The sequence below is a fragment of the Eucyclogobius newberryi genome, unplaced genomic scaffold, assembly GCF_026437365.1.
Source record: "Eucyclogobius newberryi isolate DKJ021-1_F unplaced genomic scaffold, fEucNew1.0.hap1 SCAF_2, whole genome shotgun sequence".
Taxonomy (NCBI): Eukaryota; Metazoa; Chordata; class Actinopteri; order Gobiiformes; family Gobiidae; genus Eucyclogobius; species Eucyclogobius newberryi.
Window position 1 is genome coordinate 46110365 of NW_027315834.1, and position 12006 is coordinate 46122370.

At 43.6% G+C, this 12006-nt stretch overlaps 1 protein-coding gene across 1 annotated transcript in view; it reads right to left on the reverse strand.

The window, feature by feature from the left end:
- Nucleotides 1-208: 208 nt before the first annotated feature.
- The window catches only part of LOC140367181 (protein mono-ADP-ribosyltransferase PARP12), a 12778-nt gene continuing 980 nt past the window's right edge, over nt 209-12006 (reverse strand). Inside the window, exons 2-12 of the mRNA XM_072453535.1 lie at nt 9814-9949; nt 8887-9250; nt 8153-8203; nt 7957-8083; nt 6417-6582; nt 4812-4932; nt 4653-4743; nt 3148-3220; nt 2611-2741; nt 2384-2535; nt 209-1053 (exon numbers count right to left, since the gene is read on the reverse strand). Coding sequence (XP_072309636.1) covers nt 209-1053; nt 2384-2535; nt 2611-2741; nt 3148-3220; nt 4653-4743; nt 4812-4932; nt 6417-6582; nt 7957-8083; nt 8153-8203; nt 8887-9250; nt 9814-9949 — 2257 coding nt within the window. The remainder of the gene's footprint in view (nt 1054-2383; nt 2536-2610; nt 2742-3147; nt 3221-4652; nt 4744-4811; nt 4933-6416; nt 6583-7956; nt 8084-8152; nt 8204-8886; nt 9251-9813; nt 9950-12006) is intronic.

Genomic DNA, 12006 nt, shown 5'->3' on the forward strand with positions numbered 1-12006 from the left:
CACACAATAATCAAGATCTGACGAGTAATAAAACCTAATAACTTGTATTTTGTATATGATTATTGTTTAATACCTGTAAATTATCCCTATATTTTCAATGAGAGATTCTGTTTTAGAACATGGCCCTACTTCTTGTAATTTTCCACTTTTTCCTTCACAAACTACAATTTGACGAATGTAAAACTGTGGCAAACATTTACCACCGTGCTTATAACTTCCTTACACAGTCGAGCATGTAAGACTCCTTAGTCGACGAGCGGCTCGACGAAACGAGCATTTGAGAAGAGGGAGTCGGGCGGTCGAAACGACTTGGAAACGCTTGCGAAACGAGCATTTGAGAAGAGGGAGTCGAGGAGGTAAAACGACTCGGAATCGCTGGTTTGGGGTTTGTCGGCGGCGGCAGGGTGCGCCGGGGGACGCGGGCGGGGATTGGCGCCTCTAGTAGATCGTCTCTCCGTGGCGATTGCGCTCTGGTCAGATCTACCTTAGATTTGGTTTGGGAAACAAACGACTTGGGCGTTGGACTCGGCACAGAGGGGGAATTGCCGATGCCGGTGTCGTTGAAAGACATTGTTTTTGGTGTTGCGGGTGACGTTGTTCTCCATGAAGCAAGCGCTCGAGTTAGATCTACTCCGTCTACACTTGCTTGTAGTTTTGGTGCGGGAAAAACTACATGTTTGATTAATGGTTTTGATGTCGCTAAGTAGGGGTTTGGATAGCTAAGAGATAACGTTTTGGCATTCCTCAGCTTCAACCTCGCAGCGAGCGTATCGTCCAGCTCTGTAACGACTGAACTCTTCTGCTGATACTGCAGCACGTACTCTGGGTAAATCTGATGCTTCTCGAATACAACATAAATAGACGGGTTTTCAACATTGTTCACGCAGCTGTCGAACAGGTTCACGTCTCCTCCGTCTTTAGAAGGAGGGCGCCTGTATTCTGAGGAGCCTTTAGTGAACTCTCCCACCAGAACCCGGGACAGGAACATGAACCGCGGGTCAGAGGCGCCGGTGAAGCGGTGCGAGTAGGAAGCGTCTCGGGCAAAGTAGCTTCCTGAAATAAGAATATCAAAGTTCATTACACAAGACTTTTTTATTAAGTGATGATTGATACCTCGGGCAGTTTTTAAAATACATTGATTGTTTTAGATCAGTTGAACTTGGGTAGAGTGAAGATATAACGTTTAACCTGACTCTGACCTCCAGGTAAACTAATGCAGGTGAAAGTATTCACTGTGGGCGTGGCCATGAACCGCGCCCCTCCTCCTGGTTGTATTATTATTATATTGTATGAGTGAACATAGAGCTGCCTCCAGAGAATAGAAGTTCCACACAGACTGAAAAGTCGCTCTCAGGGAGTTGGTGCAGTGTTGACTTGTTGGTCACGAGAACATTGGACATTTTACACAAATCGATCTAGTTTAGAGCAGGATTTAGCGCCGAGACTTTTCCCTCGTTCAGCTGTAGATGTTAAAACAGCAGAAGCGCTGATGCGCGGCAGAGAGGCGAAAGGGGCCAGGGTTTCTCAGACAGAAAATGACACACACCAATCAAAGTAAAAACTGTGTGATTTTTAAAAAACATTGTCCAAAAATATTTGAATCCTAATGAAAATGATGCGGATTAGTGACTTGTATCCCGGGATTTAGAAACGTCGCAGGATTGGATTAAAATTATCCCAATTCCATTGGATAGAGATTTCGAAATCTGTCCCGCCCACAGGAAGTGATGTGGAGCATTTCACTGAAGGAGGCGGCGCTGGCGGAGTGTGATTACGTTAAGGTACAACAATGAGTATGAATATTAGTTTCATGTCTCATTATATCATGTTAAACTGATAATAATGACCTGAAAGCAGCACACGGTGATTTTACAGTCATAATCACATTTATGTTACATTTCATATCATAAGATGCCACTTGGATATTCAGACTTTAAAGAAGTCATTGATTTGAATTTGATATGAAATTTACAAAGTAAATTAAATAATTACACTTTAAATAGTTTTAATCAAATTCAGCTTATCATTTGGATGATAAAAGTCATTATGGTGACAATAATATGAAGCTTTTGTGTGAAATGTTGTAACTCTGGGACGAGATCCCCTCTGAAGTGGGATTACTATAATCCAGATTTTAGGACCAAAATGATCCACATTTGACTGTAAATGTTTGAAATAACCAAACAAACCAAAAATACAGATCAAAGACAGGATTAGATTTGCACATTTGGATTTGAATGTTGTGGATGAGATCCTGTTTGAAAAGCCCATTTTCGGATCAGATTTGGATTAATCCTGGTTCCTCTTTAAAAGAGGATAGCACAAAGGTTTATGTCATTCAAAAACATGAGGCTTTGGGGCCCCCTAGTGGACAGTGTTTCACCTTGGCCATAAGAGGTCCCGTTGACTCCACACACTCTCCAGTCGAAGTTTGTGGCACAAATGGTGTCCACAAACTTAGGCTCAGTCCCGTGGAACAGCTTCTTCTCCAACACAGATTTTCTGCCATTGTGGTTTCTCATGTGCATGTTTTGCCTTGTAACAAAAAACTGAATATTTAGTTTGATTTCGTGATTGATGAAAAATATAACTTTCTATAAAAATGCTTACAGCCTGAAGGCTTCCCAAAGCGCTTTGTTCTGAATCCTCTCGACTTGGACGATGTTAAAACGGGTCATGGTCTGAGAGAAGAGCTCCTGGACCTCCTGATATTCCTGGGAGGACGGCTGCAGAAGCACTCTCTAAAGACCAAGAGCATCATCAGAGACACACATACTGTCACTTTAAACACACAAGGCCTTATCCGGAGCCAGCAAAAGCTTCTGCACTCAATGGTCTTTAGTCATAAAACCTTTTGTCCTACAACATGGTCCCAGACAAATGAAAGTACTTTGAAGCCCTTGAGTCTTTGTTTAAGAAAACTCTGAAAACTCTACACATTATCATGATTGTAACATTTTAAGTAGAACATATTGGATTTTGAAAGTGATGAGATGTTTCTGGATGGGCTCTTGTTTACAGTAAGTGGCTGTGACCATGGTTACGTGTATGGACAGAAGAAACCGCAGGTAAGTGACTGGCAGGTGTATTATAATATTCTATACAATAAGTATATCTTATCAAATAAAGGCCAAAAAAGTGCTTTACCTTGTACCCGGTGTGAGGGATCAGCGTTTTGTCCCAGTGCTCTGGTGTGAACGTAGAGTTTGTTGGACGTTTTCTACAGGAAGAACAACGCAACAGGTAAATATACTTCACGTTTACAGTTTTAGAAGTTCAAAGATACGTGGTTCAGGGGCGTGTATGAAGTATAAATCATTTCGCCTCATTCAAGTTGAGAATGGAAATACATTTTTTTCTAGGACAAACGCACTTTAATAAAATGTAAACAAAGATCACTGACCTTCAAAATAAAAACTCTAACATCATGAATAGCTAGAATACAGTTGTAAAATTACAGCAAAGTGTCACATATGTACTTAATATAGTTTTGGCAGTTGCAGTGGTAGGTTTTTTTTCTTCAAACCCCAGTCAAACATCATCAGTCCTACAAAAATAAAAAGCAGGTCCCTCCCTCACTGTCCACACACTCTCAAACTCCTCTAGCGCCCCCTCCAGTGCGCTGTACACAGGTTCCAGCCTGAGTCGTGCTGTGATCAGTTTCTTTTAAAGTTCCACAGGGTCCGAGCAGCCGGAGCCAGCTGCCTGGTTCCTCCGAGTGAGCCAGATGCAGTTGTAGTCACAGGAGTGCAAAAAGGGGGACGAGCCATGGGCGGGACAGCCACAGATGTTTCAGTGTCTCCTCCTGATGACAGGAGACACAATGGCTGTCCCATCTTGGGTCAAAGCATGCCACATGTCTGTTGGTGGCCACGCCCCCTTGCACCACCCTCCACTGGAGAACCGCACAGCAGGTCCTTCTTTTCCACTGGGGACATTCCTGAGAGGACAGGGGTGTCAAATGTTACAAGGCCTCCGTTGTTGTCTTGTGCCCCTCCATTGGTAGTTAGTAGTATGACCCCGTGCATAAAGGCAAGCGTTTGGACCCTGGTGAGCCGAGGCGGGTGGAGCCATGGGGGGTGGATATGACGGGAGCATCATGCACATGGAGATTTGGATGAGAAGTGACCCACTTCAACAGAGTTTGGCCAGAATGAGACTGTTGGTGTGTTTCCTTACTCTGCGGAGCACCAGGAACATGGGTGCAGGATGCACGAGGGGCCGGCCCTCTGCACGAGGGGCCGACCCTCTGTACTGCCCTCTGAAGTACAGTCAAAGAGCACTATCGCCAGATTTATGAAGAGCCAAAGGACAAGAACATGTCCTTGTGTCCTATCAGGACAGTAGGCCTATTGCGCACACAATTCTGATTTTCATGCCTTTACACCGTTTACGCACAGAATGCACTGAACTAAACATGTTGTCATAGAGATGATGAATTATCATTGAGGCCACACGTTTGTTGGAAATTATTATGTTTGGAGCTTTATTACATTCAATTGTATTACATTTGTGGGACTAAAGTGCCTCCAGTAAACACTACTGCCCCAGTCAAACCCCATGGTTAGAAACTATTGGATGCAATAGTAATTAAACTATCAAAAGTCATATTTCTTTCTCCACCTGCATGTGAACATATGGAGCGTGAGTACCTGGTCGTCTGGACTTCAGCCGCAGAGACAAAGCGAGGTCGTCTCCTCACCAGCCTCTTTGTGCCGTACTTCAGGTTTGTCTGAATCATGTCTGTGAAGGAGACGGGGTCAAACTCAGAGGACATGTTTGTGTTTTTCTGATGACCAGTGCTGTGTTACCTTGGAAACTGAGTGAATAGCCATGTGATCCTGCAGTAAAAGGCACAACATCCTTCTCCTTCTTCAGATACATCTCCTCCAGCTCTCGGCTGGTGATGCTGGCCATGCGATGTTCACTGGACTGAAATAAGAACACACATTGCATATTTGTTCATTATTTATTTGATAGGAACAGATACTAGACACTTAGATGAATATGTAGTAATCGGACGCAGGTAGTGTTTATAGTCATGGCTAATTCCGAACACCAGTCCCTAGCAACAAATCAGATTTCACTGAATGTTAAATGAGTTTAACAACAATAATCTCAGACCACATGCCCCTGACCTCTAGGGTGCCCCAAGGGCCAGTCCTGGGACCCCTTCTGTTCAACCTCAGATCTATGTTTCATTATCGGCAGGTGAATATGGACCAGTGGATTCACTCTGTCACTGCATCAAACAGATCAGTGTGTGGAGCAAAACAACTTTCTCCAGATGAACTCAGACAAGACTGAAATCCTCGTCTTTGAAGATGTCTTTGACAGAAACAAAGAGAAAGTGTTAGTGTCACCTCCAGAGTCTCGCTCTAAAACCTACAAACCAAGTTAGAAATCTTTCCAAACGAGTTGTAAAACAGCTGCAGTACATCCAGAACGCTGCTGCTCGGATCCTGACTAGAACCAGGAAGTACCATCACATTAGTCCTGTTCTCAGGTCTCTGCACTGCCCCCTGTGGCTCAGAGAAGAGACTTTAAAGCAACTCTGCTTGTGTACAAGTCTCTCCATGGCCTAGCACCAAAGTACATCTTTGACATGTTAGTGCCATATAAACCATCTCGGACTCTGAGGACCTCAGGGACCGGCCTCCTGCTGGTGCCAGAGTCAGGACTAAACATGGACCGGCCTCCTGCTGGTGCCAGAGTCAGGACTAAACATGGCCTCCTGCTAGAAAGTCCGTTTATGGATCAGTTTGGCATCACATTGGCCTCTGAGATACTTTTTATTGATTGAGTGACATTGATTGACAGGAGCTTAGCTAAATCACTTGTGGTTAAAGCAGTGGGTGACATGTATGGATGGCCAAGCAGACTTGGTGTTCATCAATATTTAGTGGAGAACATTTGCACGCAAAAGGTAAAAAAAAATCAACATGCACGGGTGGGATTAAAACCCCGCCTCCTACATGAAGGACAAACGCCTATCCAACTGATCCAACCGCTGCTGCTTCTCTTCTGCACATGCTCGGTTAAGGCACAACCTGCAAACATCCAAGATTCAGGCACAGGTTTATTCAGCGTGGTTTGAGCTCAGAGCACAAGCTGCTGTTTGGTTTTGGTTCTAAAAGCTCGTGTTAGAGGGCGGAGCATGAACGGGCCTCAGAACACGGCCACAGACTGAACAGCTGCAGGACAAGAACCAAGCTTCCTGCAATACTGCTCAGCGACCTGTAGAGGCCTCTAAAAGACACCGTGAGATCAGCCAAGCTTCAGCAGAAGAAGTGAGGGGAAAACGGGTTTATTTGGATACACGTTTTGGACCAATTTAAAAATAGTTGTGGCACACGATAATTTTAGAATGTATTGGCCAATCACTGCTGGTTTAAAGAGCCCTGTTTGTCACTTACCACAGCGGCATACTGGTGCCACTCCCCGCTCTCGTCCTCCCAGTACCAGAGCCAGTCCGTGGTGTGGATAAAGTCTGGCTGCAGCACAGAGTTCAGAGTCGAGAGACGCCTCACTTCATCTGACCCTGATGTCATCGTGTCGAAGTGCACAGGAGGACTGCTGCTGCTGCAAGGCCGGAAATACACTACAATTATGCTCTGCTTTGTTTTTAAAGAAGAAGTAGTAGTTGTAGCGATAGTAGTGTTTAAATTTGCATAGTTTCAAGCCTCTATTGCATCCAATTGTAGGAGCAAACTCATTAGCCACAGCAGCCTGATAGCACAATAATACACAAAATAATGTTTTAAAACTTCTATTGGTCTTATACTAGTTTTCTTTTTTTAGAGCAAAAATGCAAACAAAAAACACAGACAGGGAATATGAGGCTTTGTTTTGCCTTATGTTCCCTGTCTGTGTCTTGTTTTTGTTTGTTTGTATTTGTTCTTAAAAAAAAAAAGATGAAAGTCCCAGATGCAGTTTTAAAGTCAAGTGGTATGTTAAAGCGCCCCCTACAGGCCGGATGACTTGTTGAACTAAAGTGCAGTTAAGATAAATATATTTAGGATTTTTGCTAAAAATTTGTTAAAAAAATATCACAGAATAACACTTTCCTTAGGTTTATAATCTTACTTCCTGTTTGTAATTGATGACATCACCAGTGACGTGCGGTGAGGTTCAGGGCGAGTGAGGCACCAAAAAATATTTGGGACAAGCAGGACTTGAACACACTTTCTCTTGTGTTCAAGGCCATGTCGCTCACCATTAGGCTAAATGATCAATGAGTGACATCAGCATTTTCAGATATATAGCTCGTCCTAAAACAACCCGTTCAACTCCGGTGTAGGTCTTTCTTTAGTTATAACCTCTTGCTTTGCTTGAAAATCCAGATTTGTGAAACGTTTTAACTTGGAAATGAGAGTGACACATCATTTTGCATTGCACCAGCTCAGTTTGTGATAAGTGTGTGTGTGTGTGTGTGTGTGTGTGTGTATGTGTGTGTGTGTGTGTGTGTGTGTGCTCCAGCGGCTGAGCAGGAGCAGCCTCCCCCCTGTATGTGAACGGCATCTAAACATTTTGACTTTCTTATTTGACATAATTGTTCGATATTGGATTCAAACTGAAAGTGGGTTTATAATACATACCAGATTACAAAATATTAATATTTTTCCAAGATTGACAGGTGAGGCCCTGCTTCCCCTGCCGCCCCTGAATGCACGTCCCTGGACATCACACTAGGATATTATCCAGCAAACACTGGGCCAAAACTCATCTAATGTCACAATTAGAAAAAAACGGACGTTTTTTTATTTTTTATTATTATTTTGCTCTCTCTCTCTTTCTCTTTCTCTCATTTTCTTTTTTGGTATAGCGTAAAACACATACTTTGAAGACGTACAACTACAGCCGGTGGCAGTAATGTAACACTTGACCAACCGCCATAAAATACCAAAGAAGAAGAAGAAGATTATAAATAACAATACAGTTCAGTCAGTCCCTCACCTGTAGGTTTTTTGGGGGTCACAATAGTCCTCCTCGATGGTCTCGTTTTCTGCCATAGGAGTCCACAGACCGCCCTGTTTGACCTCCCATCTGTACGGCATCTTGTCGTGAGCTTTGAAACAGTGCTCTGCGCGCGGGGGGGCAAACACAACAGTCAATATAACTGACCACGTTGCTTTGAGTGAGCTCGTCTCACCTTCATGTTTGCAGTGTCCTTTGATGAAGAACATGCAGATCTCCGTTTTATCTGAGAATAGAAAATGTAGAAATGGCAGGATGTTCAGGTTGGTGCTGGTTGGTCTGCTCTGGAGGGACGGTCTTCTGTGATTGGTCATTTGACTTCATCAGACATATTGCTGTAATCCTTCATTCGTCCAGGAGTGTTTCATTGTAGAAAAAGATTCAGTTGTATCATCTGGACTCTGTTTTTAGGAAAAAACTAAACGTTTCCACTCTCATCCAAGAGTCATTGTCAATCTGAGAATTGAGTCCGGGACTCGATTCTTTATCCTACTCTGAGTAGATAAAGGGTGTTTTTGGTTTCACTTGAAACTGCCCTCTTTGTTTACTATCAAACTAGCCTCTCTGTTTTCTAACAGTCCTTTAATGGACTATTAGCCTTCTATTGTACCTGGCTCACTCTCTCTTCTCCCTGAGATTAGCATCTAAATGCCCTGGGCAGCTACCTCTCCAGGGATTCAAAACTCCATTATAAACGGCCGGAAGGTTGAATCTAAAAAACACTGTTTTTATTTATTTATTAAGGATGTTTTTTTAACAAAGATTGCCTCTTTAACTCCTCTTTCAAACCATCTTTTTTCCTACTTAGAATCTTCCCCTCACTGTCTTCGATAGAGTGGTCTGTGGTTTTAGGATGAAGATGCACGGCGCTCTAGAGCCGTCCATCCAGCACCACAACCGGATACTTACCTCTTTGTCTGTGGTTAGGTCGTCCGGCGCCGACTCTGTCCGTGTCCAGATCAACAGCACCCAGGAGGTCCCCACAGGAAACCGCTCTCTTGGACAAATGCCCGCTCCCTCTATAGGTGCGACCGGCCTTCTTATCCGCCAGCCTTAATGCGTCTTTGTTAGCGTACACTGACTTTAAAGAACAGATCAGATGTTCGGGGATGTGTCTCTCCTGCAGGAGTTTGAGTGGCTGCGGTGCAGAGAAGTCGTGCGTCCTGAGGCAGCTGCAGTCTCCGCTCAGATACTTCTCACACACGTGCAGTCGGTGGCAGCCCTCGTGGCACTGACCGCTCGAGCCCAGGCCATTGTTGTAATCGTAGCAGATCTAACAAAGACAAAAAGGAGAGAGGGGGTTATTTTGCTTACCGTACTTTCCTTTCTAACCTGCTATGTGCATTTGACGGATTAGCATGTACATTTCACTAAAACAGAGTTAACGTGATTATACTAAAACATAAAAAAAATAATTATCTTGACACTTTGTTTTATTTCCTGGTTGGACGTGGGCAGCAGATGTGACAGGTCGGTCATTATCTTTGGCACGCTGTAAACAAGGGTCAGAACTCGTCTTACATCCATGTGATCCTCGGGCGAACGATTTTCAAAGGTGAAAAAAAATAGACATCGGGGTCAATAGCTGCCGCCCGACGTCCCACGTGTCGTCTCCCGCTGTGTGGAGACGGACCACATCTGCTGCGAGGTGTCCAGATCATCAGAGCCACAGATTTAAGAACTATTGATTACCAATGTAACGTCAGCTAAATAAAGTAAAAATAATAGGATGTTTTCCACAACATTACTTAAGTTTAGCTATTGAGGAGACCAACATCTCACTTCTATTAGTGTTGACTTTCCAACATAAAAAACAGCTGCAGTTGTTGCCCTGACCTGTGGGAGCAGTGTGGAGTCGCTCTGCAGCAGCAGCAGGCACAGCTCCGCCCTGCTCAGAGGCTCCAGACCGTTGGCCCTCAGCACCTCCATGTTGTGGGCCGACTTCAAATCATGGGAGAACAGACATCCTCTCCTGCCATGGGACACATTTGTTTCACATTCACATAAACAATCATCTTCTTGAAGTTAAATACCAATATTGTGTGTCTTAGTGAACAGATTATTGAGTTAAAGGAATAATAGAGGATTTTTGGCGAGCAATCTGAGTCATTTCCTGGTGGCGTGGACAGCCGAGTAGTTCTCCCACATGTCAATCATTCCCTGCGTGTTACTGCACACCTGCAGCCTCGTTCCCAGGATAGCAGCATGTTTCCCTGGCTGCACATGCGTGGTTGATATGCCGAAACATATGGAGGACCGAAAATGAAGACTCGTAAGCGTTGTGCAATGCGTTATTTAATCCTTGGGATGAAAGACAGGTTTACCAGCGCTATAAAATTATTCAACACAGCGCTTTAGGAAAGAACGGTCGGTGAGTCTGCGAAATATTTAAATAATTTGAAGTTTTTTGAACAAAATGCAGATTTTTTGTTTCAGTTGGCTAGTTTTCTACCGGGTCGGTCGGGTTACGCAGGCCGCGAAATAGACGGGGGCCCGGGGCCCGTAAGCAGTCAAATCTCCGGCAGGCCCGCGGTTTGAAATAGGAGGGGGCCCGCCGTGCTCCTCTATCTAAATTCCTCGCAAAAAATCAAGATTTAACTAGTAATTTGGCCATATTCGGGGCATTTTCATTGCCTAAGTTCCGTTTTGACAGACATGCCACTTTCGCATTGGCCGAGCGGTGTCCGTGATCTAATTTCGATGAAAGCGGGCATCTGATTGGCCGATACATTCGTGTCCCGTTCATGTGTCCTCAGAAATGCCTGGCCTAATTTTGCGGCAAAAGTGAAGACTGAATAGCGGACTGAGTAAAGTTGTTTACAACAAAAACTGTATGTCGATGTGGAAGTACCACCCCCCCACCCAAAAGACAAAAAGTTACAGAAAAACAGAAGGAAAAAAAAAAAGGGTGCACATGCACATTTTTAAAAATGGACTAAAAGTCGCTTGAGCAGAAAATCCTCTATTCTTCCTTTAAAGTGTGTTCAAATGGAAACTGAAGAGCAATGAAGCTAAAATGTGACGATGGTGCACAAACGAACAAATAATGACTTCCATTTATGAAACCTAAAAGTGAATTTGTGAATTGTGCTACAACTTATAATACATGTATGGACATAGAGACATATTTTAAAATCACAGCAGCTTTTTCAGATGAAACTGTTGTTTTTGACACACCTGGAAACAAGATATAAATAGGTTTTGTTTCTCTGTAATGAATGACTTGAGTGAAGGAGGGTTATTTATATTGTAGTCATGTTTTTCCTGGGAAACATCTCGTAGCGGTTTTGGGTTTAGGGTGCAAATCCTCACTGCGCACACATTCCACTGCTGCCGCCGAGGACGGTCGCCTTGGAGAACCTCCTCTTTTTATTTCTCTCTTTCAAGACTAAGGCCCAATTCTTATTTGTAACTTTACACCTTCAAACAAAGGCACCTTTGTCACGCCGCTGTGGGGGTCTCAGAGGTCTGAGCGAGGCATGGGACCCAGCTCAGTGACTGAGTCTGCAGCACGTGCGAGCGAGGCAGCGATACACGCAGAGGAGACGTAGACATTCAGCATTTATCTCGTTATTCAGCACTTTTAACAACGTCAAAGCAGCCAGCAAGTTCAGCCTCATCTGTCGAAGTCACAAGTCTCATTTACTGACGGTTTAATTTACTGACTGTTTAATTTACTGACAGTTTCATTTACTCACGGTTTCATTTACAGTTTCATTTACAGTTTCATTTACTGACAGTTTCATTTACTGACCGTTACATTTACTGACAGTAATCAGTCATAAAGCGTCACACTGCTGTATTATAACAAACCTTTGTCTAATAGGCAAGATTATTGATCATAAAATAATTGGTGTAAATATACTTTAATAAAACATGATAATATAAGTCTATACTATGATATGCTAGTCAAGTGTGAAATTTACATATATATCCAATAATAACACACATCTCTTGGCTGCGCCCGTCTGCAGAGGGCAAAGGTTTATGGGCTCTGGACAGTAAACGCAGCAGGAAGAGAGATAATGC